Source organism: Panthera uncia (genome assembly GCF_023721935.1).
Source record: "Panthera uncia isolate 11264 chromosome B2 unlocalized genomic scaffold, Puncia_PCG_1.0 HiC_scaffold_25, whole genome shotgun sequence".
Lineage (NCBI taxonomy): Eukaryota > Metazoa > Chordata > Mammalia > Carnivora > Felidae > Panthera > Panthera uncia.
The window spans coordinates 10,797,271-10,815,457 of NW_026057581.1; the positions used below are offsets into that span (position 1 = coordinate 10,797,271).

Genomic DNA, 18,187 nt, shown 5'->3' on the forward strand with positions numbered 1-18,187 from the left:
TGAATCTCTATGAGGCTAAAAGGCAAAATGGAAATTTCACCCAATTGCTTTATGCGTGATCCTTGTCACTCTTTCCTTGCCTCCGCTTATCCCAGGACTACGTGGTGACCGTGACAGAAGAGCTCCTGGAGTTCCTGTCAGATGGAGCCCTGGCCATTGAGGTGTGGGGCCACCGCTGCGCTGGGAACGGCAGCTCCATCTGGGAAGTCGACTCTCTTCATGCGAAGACAAGAACGTTGCACGACAGGTTTGTACTTGGCTGAGCTGGGTGCAGGGTCAAGGCTGGCACTAACACGGAGGCTAAGAGCAGGGGTCCCCAGGCCTGTGTCCTCCTTTGTGAAATGGGAACGATAAAAGGGACTAGCAGTCATTGAAGACATTCAGTGTGGGGAAAGGCAAATCCTTTTGAGAAACAGGACTAAAACAGCTGTGTTCCTACCTGGGGAAATAAAACCAGCCTTGGGGGCGCCTGGGTGGCACAGCTGGTTAAGCATCCGAATCCTGATTTCAGCTCAAGTCATGATCTCACGGTTCATGAGTTCGAGCCCCGCGTCAGGAGCCTGCTTGGGATTCTGTCTCTATGCCCCTCCCCTGCTCATGCTCTCTCTCTTTCTCAAAATAAATAAATAAAACTAAAAAGAAAAAAAAGAAAATCTATGTGACATACATAGCACAGTGCCCAGCCCATAGAAAGTGCTCAGTGGATGGTGACTCTTTTCCCGTTATTCATAACGTCCCTGGGCAGTGACACCGTTGTTCATGGGAATGTGATTTTGCAGGTGGAATGAGGTAACTCGAAGAGTAGAAATGTGGATTTCCATATTGGAATTGAACGAGCTAGGGGAATACGCTGCAGTGGAACTCCACCAGGCCAAAGATGTCAATACAGGGGGCATCTTTCAACTCAGACAGGTACCCGGCTTGTTTTTGTCTGTTTCGTGTGTCCTTTTTCGTCCCACTCGTAACACACCGTTTCTGGGAGTTTTCTAATTATCTGCCTCTGTGTTCCCCGTTCCTCTTCCCTCCATCCCTCACCGTTCCCATCCCTGGTGCCCACTGCTGCATCGCGCCCCTCCCATCCCACCCCTGACCTCTGCAGGGTCATTCCCGGAGGGTACAAGTCACCGTGAAACCGGTGCAGCATTCAGGGACACTGCCGCTCATGGTGGAAGCCATCTTGTCTGTGTCCATTGGCTGTGTCACTGCCCGGTCCACCAAGCTGCAGAGAGGGCTGGACAGTTACCAGGTAAGACAAGCCGAGCTGAAGCGGTATTTAACGAAGATTGGTTCATGAAGAACTAAGGCAGTCGGTGATGGAGACCTTTGAGGAATGTGACAGAACTCCTTGCCTTGGCCTTATGTCTACACCCTTCCCCTCACATTTGCATCCTTTTTACTAGACTTAAAATACTATATTGGTTTTGTGTTGATTAATAATAATTTTATTTATAAGCACACGTATGAATGCTATCTTACTCATTTACTTTAGGTGGATTTTATATCTGGCCCCAGTTATGTTATGTCGGGTATTTGGCATGGCTGCCTGGCCTGATCCACTTTTGTTACTATAAAATCGCCCCATGCACAGGCATAATTAAACAGTTCTTTGAAAGCCTTCTTTTTTTTTCTTTATTTAAATTAAAAGTTGTCTTCACAGTCGTTTTTGTCCATTAAATCCCCCCTTACTAAATCTTCTGTTCTCTTTTTTAAAAATTAAAAGATAGGAGGGCCCCTGGCTGGCTTTGTTGGGGGAGCATGCAACTCTTGATCTTTGGATCATGAGTTCGAGCCCCACCTTGGGTATAGAGATTACTTCTAAAAATAAATTTAAGGGGCGCCTGGGTGGCTCAGTCAGTTTAAGCCTCTGACTTTGGCTCAGGTTACGATCTCACAGTTCATGAGTTTGAGCCCCACATCGGGCCCTGTGCTGACAGCTCAGGGCCTGGAACCTGTTTTGGATTCTGTGTCTCCCTCTGTCTCTGCTCCTCCCCGGCTTGTACTCTGTCTCTCTCTCTCTCTCAAAAATAAACAAACATAAAAAAAAGATTTAAAAAATAAATTTAAAAATAAATATTTATAAAAAGTAAAAGATGTGAACATCTAAGAATTGGTCTCCTTACTACCAATCACAGCTCTCATCACTCCTTGAGAACAAACTTTCAGATCAGGAAATTGCCCCCAGTGGCCTGAGAGAAGGCCTGTGCTTCACTCAGTCTGCAGTTTACAGGCGGGTATGAACTAGGAACTGGAAGAAGCCACCCGTGCAACTCTGGCTTCCTGTGAGCCACATGTGACTGGGAGCACTCCCTGTTGTAACAGAAGAAAACGTTTCTCTGTGGGGTCTGGGCAGAAGCTGCCCATCTGGAGAATGATCCACCTTTCATCTCAGCTTCCTTCAGCTCCCTGGCTGGCATTCAGGCGGAGACTTCTCTGAAAGCTCAAAGGAACATTGGCAGGGGGCCTGGGTGGTTCAGTCGGTTAAGCGTCTGACTCTTGATTTCGGCTCAGGTGATGATCTTACTGTTCGTGCGTTTGAGCCCCATGTCGGATTCTGCACTGACAGTTCAGAGCCTGCTTCAGATCCTCTGGCCCCCTCTCTCTGCCCCTCCCCCACTCACTCTCTGTCTCTCCCTCTCTCAAAAATAAATAAACATTAAAAAACCTCTTTATGGGGCGCCTGGGTGGCTCAGTCGGTTAAGCGTCCGACTTTGGCTCAGGTCATGATCTCACGTTCCGTGAGTTCGAGCCCCGCATCGGGCTCTGTGCTGACAGCTCAGAGCCTGGAGCCTGCTTCGGATTCTTTGTCTCCCTCTCTCTCTGACCCTCCCCCGTTCATGCTCTGTCTCTCTCTGTCTCAAAAATAAATAAATTAAACAATTAAAAAAAAAAAACTCTTTATAAAAACATAAAATATAAAAGGAACATTGGTTTGGACGACTAGGCCTTAAGGAAGGCAAAGCTTTGTCAGACATCGCCTTCCCTTTCCCAAGCCAAAATTGCCCCTGATTGTCAGAGCCAGGGAGACTATGGAAGAAGGCATAAGGACAGTCTGCTGTTTGAGGGGAGGCTTCTCCCCCAGACTTTTCCTCATGTGTGGTGTAGGAAACTGGGTGTAGATTCTTGTCCCAGCTCAGTCCCTCCCTCAGGCCATCAAATTTGGGGGTGGCTACAGGGTGTGGTAGAAAGGTCACTGGCCTGGAGTGGGGGGATCTGGATTCTTAAGTCTAGCTTGGCCTTCTTGGTCACCTTGTTGAAGTAACACAAACTTCCAGTTCCTTTTTTGTCTTCTCCAGAAATATGAAGTAGGCCTAATAATTCCCTGGGATCCCCGTCTGTAGTAAAGGCTTAGTAGTAAAGGCTTAATAAATCTCTGATCTTAGATAAAACATTGAATCTGTGTCCTAAATCATGACCTATAAAATAGGGGGTCATCAGTTGACTGAAGGTTCCTATTTGAGAAACCTCATAAGCATTGATTATTTGCACTTTTAATATATCTCTAGTGGGGCTCCTGGGTGGCTCAGTCGGTTGAGCATCTGACTTCCCCTCAGGTCATGATCTCACGGTTTGTGAGTTCAAGTCCCACATCAGGCCCTGAGCTGACAGGGCGGAGCCTGCTTGGGATTCTCTCTCCCTCCTTCCCTCTCTCCTCCCCCCCCCCCACTTTCTCTCTCAAAATAAATAAATAAACTTTTTAAAAAATGATAAATTCAAGCTACATGTACTTTATTCATTAATGTGAAGAAGTAAGTCAAGAAAAATTACTTCGGGGGTGTCTGGCTGGCACAGTCAGTAGAGCACATGACTCTTAATCTCGGAGTTGTGGGTTCGAGCCCCATATTGGGTGTAGAGATTACTTAAAAAATAAAATCTTTTTAAAAAAAGTAAAAAGATGGGGCTCCTGGGTGGCTCAGTTGGTTAAGCATCCGACTTCGGCTCAGGTCACGATCTCGCGGTTTATGAGTTCAAGCCCCACATCAGGCTCTGTGCTGACAGCTCAGAGCCTGGAGCCTGTTTCAGATTCTGTGTCTTCCTCTCTTTCTGACCCTCCCCCGTTCATGCTCTGTCTCTCTCTGTCTCAAAAATAAATAAATGTTAAAAAAAAAAAAAGTAAAAAGAAAAATTACTTCAGTATTAGGCATGCATTTAATAAGTTAGTTATTCAAATGATAATGATGGGTACCAAACTAAAACAAGAGTGGATTTTTCAGTCTTTGCAGAGAATATGTTTAACTATATTTTTAAAGCATTTTCTTACAAATGTTCATTTATTTTTGAGAGAGAGAGTGTTAAGCAGAGGAGGGGTAGAGAAAGAGGGGGACAGACGACCAGAAGCAGACTCTTGCTGACAGCAGCGAGCCCCATGTGAGGCTTGAACTCATGAAGAGCTCACAAACCGTGAGATCATGACCTGAGCTGAAGTGGGATGCTTAAGTGACTGAGCCACCCAGGTGCCCCTAAAGCACTTTTTAAAATCAGCATATTTGGAAGTATACTTAGATATGAGAATAATGTAATTATATTTTTAAAGCTCTTGAACAAAAACACTTTGTCTTTTTAAGACTAGACCACTTCACTGCCTGTTCGAATATTAACCCTCCAATAGCCATAGAAAAACCAAACAAGATTGTTACATGGCCCAGCATTCACTTTCAGTAGAATCTGCCTCCATGTAGGCTATTCTCTACAAATGGAAGTTTCTTTATTCTTGTGTCTAAGGAAAACTGTCTCAACTAAGTCCTAATTTATTTTCAACATGGTGATTTTGTTTTGCCCAATGTTTTTGCCAAAATTGTTTATGAAGTTACTGTAAACTATTGCCATGGGTTTAGGACAGTTCTGAATTTTAGGACAGTTCCAATTTTTCTGATTGGTGTGATGCTAATATATCCAGTAGTGGATGACAATGGATCCATATATTCAATATGGCGGACTGTGCTCTTGTTGCAGTAGTACAATGCAGAACTTTGTATGTGAATGGCCTTTAGGCTCCCAGTGGGCTTTCCCCTGTCATGATTTCCTTAGTGCATGTGGTGTGGTGCAGGGAAAAGGGCACTGAGTGGGGAAATTAGCAGCTTGGCTCCCAGTCCTGACTCTGCCACTATTTGGCAGATTTAACCTTGGGTTAAATCATTTCATCCCTCAGGACCCTGACTGCCTCATGGTTAAACTATGAGGTGAAGGCATAGTCTAGTTTTGCCATTTTGTCTTTCTAAGCCTGGTCCAGATCTCAAGTAGCCCACCCCGCGATGTATATCCACCATTCACGTAACAGTAGAGTAAGGCCTGGCTCGATTATGTTGGTTCTTATTCCCATGAGAGAGTTCTTGTGTTTTAAATGACTGTTTTCTTTATTAAAAGCAAACCAAACCAAACTCAAGTTCGTCATTGTAGATGAGTGAATTAAATCCACTAAACCTTTCTTGCAATTCATGTAAATGTTTTATTATGCTGGTGTTCTATGTGTTGTCCATTGTAATGCGTGTGCTACGCTTAAAGAATTATTTGTATGCTGTTTGAGAAACAAAATGCATGTCCTTTGTGTTTATTTTTTTCCTACCAGAGAGATGATGAGGATGGTGATGATATGGATAGTTATCAGGTATTACTGCTGCTGTCGATCTGTGGCATGGGGCACAGCTACTGCTAATTGCCGGCATCCGCCAAGCAGAGGGCAGGGAGGAGGAAGGAGGACCATCGAGCAAGACTATGGCAGTGTTTCACTCGCTTTGGATTTGCTTTAAGCATAATCAGGGATACAATACTCTCTCTATAGATTTCTCTGTCCGTTCAAAATGTATGACCAGAATACCGCATTGCCGCTATGCCATCTTGAATGAGCCTGTAAAGACTTTCTACGCAAGCCCATCATTGCTGTATTAAATTAATGACTTTACAACTTGTACAATTATGCATTCATAATCTTTGAGTAGAGTCTTGTCTTTTCTCCTCACCTCCAAGAGAGTAGTATTGTTCTAATACGCCATTTTAGTTTAAAAGTCTCTTGCCAGATAGGAAATTGCAAAACATTTTCTGCACGTAGTTTAGTTTTATTTTGCCAGTTTTCCTCTTGCGTTAGGACCAAGCTTAATTATCCATAACTTAGAGAATTTAAATCTCAGCTTTTTCTTCTGGAAGTTTAGCGGGGGAGGACTGTACCTCTGAACTTGTACCCAGTCAGCAGTGGCTGGTCTGCTGTCGTGGAACATGGCATGATAGTAACAGGCCAGGCAGCAAGTCAAGAATGAGGTTTTCTGGGTTTGGTCCCCAGTCTTTGTGGTGATTCTCCGTAGTTTCCCGGTGAGCCTTCCTGTATGTAAACTGTGGGTACATTGCAGGTACAGCCTCAGAGGTCCTCTGTGTCTGCTCTTACTGTCGTGTCTTAAAGGTTAGACTGGAATTAAGCAAGTCAGAGAGCATTTTGAGTCGAATTGGTGGATTTCTTGCCCTCAGAACTCTACTAAGAAAGAAAACAAACAAACAAAAACAGACTTTGCGAGGAAATACCAGTATCCCCTTGGACCTCGGCGACGCTGTTAACTAACGTGCTGCTGCTGTCTGTGTGCTTCCTGCCACGTTGTTCACGGGGAAGTCCAACAGCTGCTTCTGGGAGTCCTTAAAGCATGGCTGATGCATGTTGGGTGTTTGCATGGGAGACTTTTGGTTAGCCTTATGGTAGTGGTCAGAGGTGAAATGTTGGCAGCAAGTTTGAAAGGTTCTCTGCTCATCCCTTCTTTGCATTTCAGAAACTATATGTCATGAGGCCATTGAACTATGAACTATGAGGATGTCTGGTTTTTTTGCATTTCCATTTGCTGTTACATGGTTTGGGCTCTGTTCATGGTGTCTCTGCTTGGAATCACACATCCTTCAAACAAGTAGCTCCAATTTAAACACACACGTAGACACACACACACATACACACACACACACCATAGAAGAATCATCCCAACAGCTGGCGTAGCTTGAGCTTCTCTTGCTTTTAAGTATAATTATCCTTTCGGAAATCCAGGGGCTCTGATTTCTGAGTTAACGGGTTCCTCGATCAGCATGCTGTGTTTCTGAGACCCCTTTGCTTTCTTGCATATTAATCACACAGCAATGTTCAATGGCCTTTCCTAATGAAAACTTTCCTGATCGATGTAAACATCTTTGTTAAAAAAAAGAAATAGCCATCTGTGCACTCTACAGGAAGATGTTTTCCCTCCCTGATGTCAGGAAGAAGACTTAAACTCTGTGAGGGAAAGGTGGTCCGACGCACTCATCAAACGACGAGAATACTTAGATGAACAGATTAAAAAAGTCAGCAATAAAAAAGGTATGTGAGATTAAACTCTTTCCCGGGACTGGCTTTTTCACATCGAGACAGTGACAACAGGTTGTTTTCTCCTCTCAGCTGGACAGTGATATCGTAGTTTTTTTACCTTGTGACAATTATAGATGTTAGCGAATCATTTTGTATGGTATTGAATTTGAAAGTCATAAGCATTCACAAAACTCTAAGTGAACTGTGACACTAAATCTTAAACTCAAATTTTGTTTCGGGTCGCCTAGCAGGCTCAGTTGGTGGACTGTGTGACTCTGATCTCAGGGTTTTGAGTTTGAGCCCCTCACTGGGTATAGAGATTACCAAATAAAATAATAATTGAGAAAAATAAACTCAAATTTTGTTTTGATGAATGCAAATGCGGTCAGCACTGATATCTCATTATGAGGTGTTCTGGGCTCAGACCCCGGGACTGATGGCAGCTAGAGGGTCACGTCTGAAACCACAGCCCTTGGCAGGTCAGCGCCCAGCTCCTCTTGGGTGGCAGCCGTGTGCTCAGCTGGTGCAGGTTGGCTTAAGCTGGTCCACCCAATGCTACCAGCTCCAGGGATTGTTTGCTTATACTGGCAACAGCCACTCGGACTCTAGCATAGAAGTATGTTCTTAAAACCCTTAGTCTCTCATCCTGACTTTATGATCCGTTCATTGTGGTTGGTTCTGTACCAAAGGACACATTATGAATGTTTATCCATTTCAGGTAGAGGTTAGCAAAAGCTCCCCCTCAATAAAAAATCTTGGCTAAACATTCTTTTTATTTTTAATACTTATTTATTCATTCATTCATTCATTCATTTTTAATTTTTTTCGTGTTTTTTATTTATTTTTGAGAGACAGAGCATGAGCAGGGGAGGGGCAGAGAGAGAGAGGGAGACACAGAATCCGAAGCAGGCTCCAAGCTTTAAGCCCTCAGCACAGAGCCTGATGTTTGGCTCAAACCCACGAACTATGAGATCATGACCTGAGCCAAAGTCTGACGTGTAAACAACTGAGCCACCCAGGTGCCCCTATTTTTGAGAGAGAGAGAGACAGAGACAGAGAGACAGAGACAGAGAGACAGAATGAGAGTGGGGGAGGGACAGAGGGAGAGGGAGACACAGAAACCAAAGCAGAAGGCTCCAGGCTCCGAGCTGTCAGCACAGAGCCCGACATGGGGCTCAAACTCCCAAACCGTGAGATCATGACCTGAGCCAAAGTGTAATGCTTAACTGACTGAGCCGCCCAGGCGCCCCTTGGCTGAACATTCTTGGCATCAGTTTGTGTACGAGCTCGGCCTGCTAATGTCAGCTCACTTTGACTACACCTTTGTAGCTGCAGAGTTGAATTATGAATTCAAGGACTTCAAAATATATTAAATAAAATCTCTTTCCTAACAAGCGTGAAGGACAATGAAGTTAGTCGTAGAGAGTGCATGTGTTGGGGGTTTCAGTCATCTGTAAAGTAGTGTATAGTTTTATGAGACGGTGTCACACCCATCATTTCATTGGCTCCTTCCAAGAAGCGTGTGAAGTAGACATAACTTGTATTATCCCTTTTTGACTCATTAGGAAGCCCAGACTCTTCTGTGAACAACTTCCCCCAACTACAGAACCAGGAAAAACAACCTGTATTCTCATCCCTGTCCCAAGGCTGTTTCTGCGTCCCTTCCTGATGGCCCATCAGGCGAGAGTCCTGGCCCCTGAGAGCTTGTCTGGGTGCTCAGGCTGGAGCTTCGAAGCCTCATGTCCTTTTTTGGAACATCATGGATGTTTAAGCCACTTGGGGAATGTTACCGAATGAAAACCTATTTATTTTAAATTTGGAAATTGTCGGGGTGCCTGGGTGGCTTGAGCGTCCAGCTTCGGCTCAGGTCATGATCTCACGGTTTGTGAGTTCGAGCCCTGCATTGGGCTCTGGGCTGACAGTGCTGAGCCTGCTTGGGAGTCTCTCTCTCCCTTTCTGCCCCTCCCCTGCTCCCACACATGCTCACTCTCTCTGTCTCTCAAAAGTAAACAAACATTTTTTAAAATAAAAATAAATTTGGAAATTGTCTTTTCCCCCCCTCTTGGCACCCATCCCCTCATTTTGTCCTGCAGAGAAGACGGAGGACGACGTGGAGCGGGAGGCCCGGCTTGTGGAGCAGTGGGTGGGACTGACGGAGGAAAGAAACGCCGTGCTGGTGCCTGCACCGGGCAGCGGGGTCCCCGGGGCGCCCGCTCACTGGTAAGTGCTGTCCGTTCCCGCCACGCAGGACTGACATGATGGTGGCCGGCCGGCACCAGAGGCGTGCCAGTGCCTTTCCAGGGCTGTCACAGTAAATGCTGAGTGACGTGAGCTGCCCAGGGAGGGACCACCCATCTCTGGTGCTGCCCTCCCTTCTCTCCTCCCCCACTGCAGCCAGCTTCCTCTGCCGGGAAGCAGGGGAGTGAGGATTAGCTGGCCCGCAACCAAATACCCCATGCTTAGTTTCTCCACATGAGCATTTTGGACACGGTTTCCTGATCTCCAGAAATTCTCTCAGTTGGACTTGAAAGAAGGGTGTTTCCAAGGTCTATTTGGAGAGGGGAGAAAATATATTTTCTTATTAGCCTTCAGTGCCTGCTCTGTTTGGTCCCTAACACACAGTAACCAGCTCTCAAGCACTAAATAACAGTGATCAGTCAATTGATCACTCCATCCCAATGCTCATGAGAAACAGCATGGTATCCTAGGCTCTACAGTCCAGTAGATCTGAATTTAGTTTCCAGCTGCAGCTCTTTTAAGTGTTCAATTTCATTAACTTCTCTGAGGCTTTATTTCTAATCTATTAACGGACCTTTTTTTTTTTTTTTTTTTTGGACTGTTGTAAGAATTAGAGTTAATATATTAAAAATACGTTGTCCATGGTGCCCATTTGTTAAATGGTAGCTCCTGCTGCTGCTTATTCTCATTCTCGTTCTTTTTACAAGAATATGTCCTAGGGGTTCCTGAGTGGCCTAGCTGGTTAAGTTTCCGACTTTGGCTCAGGTCATGATCTCACAGTTCGTGAGTTCAAACCCCGCATCAGGCTCTGTGCTGTCAGTACAGAGACCACTTCCGATCCTCTGTGCCCCCGAGTCGCTCTCTGCCCCTCCCCTACTCTCACTCTCTCTCAAAAATAAAAAAAAATAAACATTAAAAAAAAGGAATGTGTCCTAGGCATTTAGGAGAAATTGGATTGCTTTTGAACAGAGAATATACACGCCCAGATCGTGTCTTTAGGGTAGGCATAGAAACATCAGTGATGTTTTTTGTGTCCATAATGACAGATAGAAGTATAATGGATTCGATGGTATTATGAGACCAGAAAATCCAAATTTGCTGGCACAAAATTTGTAACTTGATGTTTCTCCCCACACAGCCCCCTGCTGTACTGGAATCCTGTAGGGCACACACACGGTCTGTCTGCTGGCCACGTGTTAACAGATGGACGCCTCATTCCCAGTCTTGTTCTGCTTCCTGAGGCCTTGTCTAGACAGTCCTTCTCCTTACCTCATTCACCTTCATTTGAGCCGTTTCCAAACTTCAGATCATCTCGACTGTACAGTGGGTCCTGACCCTGAGTATTCTGATTCTCAAGAGAAAAGATGGGCCCAGGACTTTTCATTTTAAGAGGCCCTCCCCACTAGGTGACTCAGATGCACCTGGGCCAGTTTTTGATAAAACGCTGACTGCTTTGGTCTTTTTTGTCTTTCATTGTCTTTTTAGCCTATATATATATATATATATATATATATATATATATATATTTTTTTAAGTGTATTTATTTATTTTGAGAGGGACAGAGAAAGAGAGAGAGTGAGCAGGGGAGGGGCAGAGAGAGAGGGAGAGGGGGACAGAGGATCCGAAGCAGGCTCTACACTGACAGCAGAGAGCCCGATGCGGGACTCGAACTCATGAACGGCAAGATCATGACCTAAGCCAATGTTAGGTGCTTAACTGAATCAGCCAGGCGCCCCTCTTTTGGGCCTTTTATATGTCTCTCATTCTCGCCTCCTGTGAGTTTTTTCAATGTTGTCTTTATTGTTTATTTCCTCTGGGTTCTGATCCTGCCCCCTATCTCCATTGTTTTTTCTTTCTCTCTTTTTTTTTTTTAATGTTTATTTTTGAGAGAGAGAGTGCACGCTTGAGGGAGACGAAAATCCAAAGCAGGCTCTAGGCTCTGAGCCATCAGCACAGAGCCCGACACGGGGCTCGAACTCATGGACCATGAAATCATGACCTGAGCCAAAGTCAGACGCTTAACTGGCTGAGCTACCCAGGCGCCTTCCCCATCTCCATTCTTAACAGCATCCCTTCCCTTCTTTCCCATTACTAGAATTATTTCTAGAAAAGCTTCAAAGAATCTTTGTTTCACTGGTAGTTCTTTATGGAAGTCACATAATTCTCATGATTTGTGTTGACAGGGATGTCAAGAAATGTGAAAATATTTCATTCATAGACTCTGTATCTCCACAGCAGTTCTCCTCCTCTTCCGTGCCTCTGTGGTGTTTGATTATCTAACAAGATGTAAAACATGTATTTTGTTATGATTAAATTTTGTTGTTGAATTTAGGATCCCACCACCTGGAATGGAAACCCACATCCCGGTTCTCTTCCTTGATTTGAATGGTAAGTAACCACCAGTGCTTTAGGTGTTCTTGTATTTAACTGAGGTTTGTAATCTGTTCAGACCCACCTGATTGGGATCCTTGAATCACTTTTCTAATCACTCGTCTGTTGTGTCTAGGTGGCATTCTTAGTCCAACCAAATGCATGAAGTTTGACACACAGCATCACTGGTTATCCCACAGAGGAGTGCACAGTTTAAAAGAGAGTACCAAGAGGTTAAAAACTACACATGAAAACGTTAAAACTGGGGCACCAAGTGGTTCAGTCAGTTAAGTGTCTGACTCTTGGTGCAGCTCAGGTCTTGATCTCAGGGTCTCGAGTTCAAGCCCCATGTTGGGCTCTACATTGGGCTCCGCACTGGGCATGAACCCTACTTCAAAAACAAACAAACAAACAAACAAAACACACATTAAAACAGTTATGGTTTAGAGACATTAATGGACATAGGACATAGGAGTTACCTGAGAAGGTAATCACCCGCAGAGATTCTGAATTTTGAAACTTTGCAATGGCCTAGGAATCTGCATTTCTAACTAGTGCCATTTGCTCCCCACCCTCAATAGTATTGATATCAGAACGTGATTACACTATAACCTTGCATTGAGGGTTGTTCTTTACTATGGCAGTTAGACCAAACCTGTGTGAACCAAGAATGATGGTTCTTGTATTCAAGTATTCAAGTTCTTGTATTCAAGTATTTTAGCAGTAAAATCCATCTTCAGAATGCAATCTTAAATGGAGCCCCTTTTGTAGAAGATAAAAGCAGAGTTGCCAAGTGGGGAGGTAGGTAGGCTCAGGTAGGCTCTTTGACACGGCCCCCAGAATCTTAGAACACAGCCTGGAAACCTCTTTTTTTGGAGGGAAGACCCAGGGAGGTTGGCTTTGGCTCTTCATATGAAGAGGTTTTTTGTTTTGTTTTATTTTGCTTTAAGTCTGGAAGTAAAATGCGTGCCTCATGAAGTGGTGAGTTCTCTGTTCTTGGGGGGATAAGAGCAAAGGTTGGACGATCACTTACAGAAATCTGTTAAGGGTGAATCCCACATGGTGTAGGGCTCTGGAGGCAGGTGATCCTCGTAGTTCTCCCAAGTAGTCAGAACTTTGAATCTTTTTTTTTTTTTTAAGTTTATTTATTTTGAGAGAGAGTGCAAGTGGGAAAGGGGCAGGGGAGAGAGAGAGAGAGAGAGAGAGAGAGAGAGAGAGAGAATGAATCCCAAGCAGCCTCCATGCCACCAGCACAGAACCCAAAGCAGGGCTCGAACTCATGAACCACGAGATCATGACCTGAACCAGAACCAAGAGTCGAACACTTAACCAACTGAGCCAGCCAGGCACCCCACAGAATTTTGATTCTAAATTGCTAATTTAGCTGTTTCAGTCTCTAATCGTGTGTAAGGTATGTAAGTAGGACACAAGCCTAACCCCAGGTTACACAAGGAATTGACATCAGAAAGCAAAGTTTCAGGTGTGTGTCTGTAGGGAAAATATTTGCTCCTAGGACTGCCTATGGGATATATTTGCCCATTTTATCAGAGACTCACAGGGTCCCTTTTTAGCTCTCCTAGTTGTCCCTGCAAAGTCCCTGCAAAGGACTGTCCCTAGGAGTCCCTGTCTCCTAGTTATCCCTGCAAAGGATACAAGCTATTGTGAGTTTTGGAGTCTCTGTTTCAACTGTGGGGTAAGAAAGGAAAGAAATGAAAATGTGTTACTTGCAAACTTCATCAGTGGGAAACACATTTTAAAAATGTTGGCGCCTGCTTAAAAAATGACTTTTCCTTCCACTTCTGTTTCTGTGCCCTGGATTTGGTCAGCGGATGACCTCAGTGCCAACGAGCAGCTCGTGGGCCCCCATGCGTCCGGTGTGAACTCCATCCTGCCCAAGGAGCACGGCAGCCAGTTTTTCTACCTGCCCATCATAAAGCACAGCGACGAGGAGGTAATTGAGCCCTAAGGCTCTGTTCGTGGGCTTCCGGTTAGTGCACAGCCCAAGGGCCTCTCTTCGCACGAAGCTGCCGTGGTCTGCACTGGGGGAGAGGACTGGGCAACTTGGAAAAGCAGAATGTGTGTTGTCGCTCAGAAGAGGGGAGGAGGAACGTGTATGACTCCGTGGGGCTGCGTTTATTTCCGTGCATGGTGTACATGTGCACCCCTGAGCCGTGTCTCTTTCCGCCTCCCCCTTCTCCCGTCCTTAGGTTTCAGCCACAGCCTCTTGGGACTCCTCAGTGCATGATTCCGTTCACCTGAATAGGGTCACGCCGCAGAATGAAAGGATTTACCTCATAGTGAAAACCACGGTGCAGCTCAGCCACCCAGCTGCTATGGAGTTAGTATTACGAAAACGGATTGCGGCCAATATTTACAACAAACAGGTAGTAATGGGGCCTGATTCTGCCGTTGCCTTCATGAGCTTGAAGTCCCTTCCTCCTGTCACAGGGTAGGGTTTTGTGGTGAAGCGCAAGTGCTTCCCACACTAGCCAAGTTACGGCCTGATTCTCGTTGACCCAACATAATGGGGCATAAAGAGAGCAGAGGTAAATGTCACCCAACAGAGGGCTCTCTGCCTTGGCCGACTTGAAACGCATCATCCTAGGAGGCAGTAGGGCAATGACATTTCACTGTTCGAAATAGGTTAAGTGACAAATCCCAGCAGGATAGTGACAAAACAGGATGAGAAGCGGGCTGTAAATAAATCCCTGCTGCGTCCCCAGGTCTCATCTCAGAGGTGCTACAGGCCAAACTGAGCCTCTCCAGCCTTCTTCTGCCTGTGAGAGGAGGACACATTGATTCAGCCCTGTCGAGACCAAAAGCAAGGCTGCCCATGGGGGAGAAGAGCAGCCCCCCAAATCCCTGGATGGGCTGCAGATTCTGTTATCTGATCCCCAAATGACAGCTGGACACTGTTGTCCTTCAGAGTCAGAGACAAGGATTTTTTTGGTTTTATTTTTCTGGGTATTGTATGCGCATCAGAAATGTAGTCCTTGATAATGTTTCTGCAATCTGTAAAAGGCTGAATAACATATATAGTATTTCATATCGCTTAATTCGGTTTTCCTTTCCTGGCAGAGTTTCACTCAGAGTTTGAAGAGGAGAATATCGTTGAAGAATATACTTTATTCCTGTGGTGTCACCTATGAATTAGTATCCAATATACCAAAGGTAAAATACATATTACTTTTTAGAAATACCAAAATACAAGTATTGGAGGGGTGCCTCAGTGGCTCAGTTGGTTAAGCGTCTGACTCTTGATTTCAGTTGAGGTCTTGATCTCAGGGTTGTGAGTTCAAAGCCCCTCATTGGGCACCACATTGGACTCTGCATTGGGCAGGAAGCCTATTTTTAAAAAAAAGAAAGAAAGAAATACAGGTATTGGAGAATATGTTAATTCTTAGAACATCTAAATCACTTCCTCACCACAGTTTGGATAAAAAGATGATTCACACAAAAGCATTGTCATTACCTTGTCCTTTCAGGCAACAGAGGAGATTGAGGACCGGGAAACACTGGCCCTCATGGCAGCAAGGAGTGAAAACGAGGGCACTTCCGATGGGGAGACCTACATTGAGAAGTACACGCGAGGCGTGCTGCAGGTGGAGAACATTCTGAGTCTTGAACGGCTCCGGCAGGCAAGTAACAGCAGTATCTGGACCAGAGGATGAGATCACCAGCCCTTTCCCCTCCACATGGACAAAGATGAATTTATTTACCAAACACCTTCCCTCTGAGTCTGTGAGAGAAGGAAGACTTGAGTAGCAGTCTCATTCGACAAAGTAGTTACTTTGAGGAGCGCGTGGGTGGCTCAGTCGGTAAAGTGTCCAGCTTTGGCTCAGGTCATGATCTCATGGTCTGTGGGTTCGAGCCCCACGTCAGGCTCTGTGCTGACAGCTCAGAGCCTGGAGCCTGCTTCGGATTCTGTGTCTCCCTCTTTCTCTGCCCTTCCCCTACTCACACTCTGCCTCTGTCTCTCAGAAATGAATAAACATATACATACACGTACATACATACATACATACATACATATATATATGATGTAGTTACTTGGACAAAATAGTATTACCAAAAATTAAAATAATGTCTACATTTTATCAAACACCTTCTCTGGAAGTACTGTGCCTGAGTGATTTAAATACAGTCTTTCATTTAATCTGCAAGATCACCCTAGGAGGGAAATAAACACTGTCACAATCTCCTTTGGTAAGTGAGAAAATCGAGGCCATGGTAATAAGCTAACCCGCCACAGGCTACACAGCTAACAAGTGGTACAAAGTCAGTTGTAAACCTTGGAGGGCTTGACTCCTAAGTCCACAGGTTTAACCACGTGCTATTACCATCTCCCTAATTTTGGGGTCCAGGTTAACTTCTGCAACAACAACGGGACATTCAGGTGAATGTAGTCTAGGTAGTAGAACTCTAAGACAAGAATTGTCATCCATGGAGGCAATAGTTGAAGTTACTGGAAAGTGCCTTGTGAGCAACAAAAGTACTAAGATTGGCATCTGGGGGCGCCTGGGTGGCTTGGTCGGTTAAGCGTCCGACTTTGGCTCAGGTCATGATCTCGCGGTCCGTGAATTCAAGCTCTGCGTCGGGCTCTGTGCTGACAGCTCAGAGCCTGGAGCCTGTTTCCGATTCTGTGTCTCCCTCTCTCTCTGACCCTCCCCCATTCATGCTCTGTCTCTCTCTGTCTCAAAAGTAAATAAACATTAAAAAAAAAAAAAATTTAGGGGTGCCTGGGTGGCTCAGTCGGTTGGGCGTCCGACTTCGGCTCAGGTCACGATCTCGCGGTCCGTGAGTTCGAGCCCCGCGTCGGGCTCTGGGCTGATGACTCAGAGCCTGGAGCCTGCTTCCAATTCTGTGTCTCCCTCTCTCTCTGCCCCTCCCCCGTTCATCCTCTGTCTCTCTCTGTCTCAAAAATAAATAAAACGTTAAAAAAAAATTTTTTTTTAATTTTTTTAAAAATAATTTAAAAAAAAAAAAAGATTGGCATCTGGCAGAAAACCCTTCCTTTAGTGGGAGTCCCACCAAAATTGCTGCATGAATAAAGTACAAACAGCATAAAAGTTGACTGTGGTTTTGCAAATGACATCTATACTTAGGGGTCCCTCTGCCTTTTCTCTGCCTACCTATGTAAAAAATCCACAACATAAATCAGTTCAGCAGTTTTCTTGGTTTTATTTATGAAAGGCGTTTTTGGTAGGTTAAGGAAAAAGAAATGAGTGGGGTACAATAAAGATCCCAGCCCTTGTAAATTTGGGAGGGAGTGTGGGGTCAAAACAATGCGTATTTCTGTATTTTCTAAACGTTCCACACTAAATGTATGTTATTTTTGTTATCAGAAGGAAAAAAAAAATAAATGCTATCGTGAAATTTTACAGGCAGTCACGGTCAAAGAAGCACTGTCCACGAAAGCTCGGCATCTCCGGAGGAGCCTAAGCACGCCAAATGTTCACAATGTAAGTGCACCCTGCTGAGGCTCTGCTGAGTCCTGGCCGTGTGTCAGGGTGTGGGGGCGGCGCGTAAGAGGTCTGGAGTCAGGCGGGAATAGGCCCTGTGGGCCTCCCACAGGAGGTGTGGGCATCCCGCAGCACCAAGCCTGTCCTCTCCTAGGGAACCACAGCAGAGAGCGCTGGTATGGTCACATGACTGAGCCTTTAGTGGGATCTTATGGATTTCTGGTCATAGAGTTATGTCCTTGAAAGAAGTTTCTTGAGACATAAATGCATGTAGTTGGTTTAAGGTTGGTAGAGTCAGCTAAAAATCCTGGCTGCTGCTCGTGAATCCGTTTCTATGCCCTGTTCAAGCTGCCCTGGTGGATTCTGCTGGGGTGCCCATCAGTGTGACAGGGCTCCAGGCACCTTCATGTAGACACTCCTCTAGTTCCTGGTCTCTCCCCTGACCACTGGATTCTGTTCCTCAACCGGTTCATCTGGAAAATCCAGTTGACAGAAACTGCTTCTAGTGCAGGGGAACACTGTCATGGGAAGAAAGGACAGACTAGGGCATGGACAGTTGCAAAGCAGTCTCTTTTCCAGAAGCAGCAGGGTGTAAGATCCTGCCAAGGAAAAGCACAGCATCCTTGCCTTCCTCCTCTCCAGAATTGCCTGAAAGTGATTGAAAACATGGCGAACATTGATAAAAGTTGTCATACGGCAGGCCACAATGCAGCCCCAGACAATCCCTATAATCATTTTTTTTTTTTAATGTTTATTTCTGAGACAGAGAGAGACAGAGCATGAGTGGGGGAGGGGCAGAGAGAGAAAGGGA

At 45.2% G+C, this 18,187-nt stretch overlaps 1 protein-coding gene across 4 annotated transcripts in view; it reads left to right on the forward strand.

Annotated features, from left to right (window-relative positions):
- Positions 1-18,187, forward strand: part of KIF13A (kinesin family member 13A) — a 216,787-nt gene that overhangs the window by 179,320 nt on the left and 19,280 nt on the right. For 2 of the 4 annotated variants that reach the window (XM_049654981.1, XM_049654984.1), the window contains exons 23-34: positions 96-247; positions 780-912; positions 1,100-1,246; positions 5,564-5,602; positions 7,219-7,318; positions 9,400-9,526; positions 11,877-11,932; positions 13,741-13,865; positions 14,122-14,298; positions 14,993-15,085; positions 15,400-15,556; positions 17,303-17,376. In XM_049654981.1, coding sequence (XP_049510938.1) covers positions 96-247; positions 780-912; positions 1,100-1,246; positions 5,564-5,602; positions 7,219-7,318; positions 9,400-9,526; positions 11,877-11,932; positions 13,741-13,865; positions 14,122-14,298; positions 14,993-15,085; positions 15,400-15,556; positions 17,303-17,376 — 1,380 coding nt within the window. The remainder of the gene's footprint in view (positions 1-95; positions 248-779; positions 913-1,099; positions 1,247-5,563; positions 5,603-7,218; positions 7,319-9,399; positions 9,527-11,876; positions 11,933-13,740; positions 13,866-14,121; positions 14,299-14,992; positions 15,086-15,399; positions 15,557-17,302; positions 17,377-18,187) is intronic. The other 2 variants (XM_049654982.1, XM_049654985.1) reach the window with 1 other exon arrangement.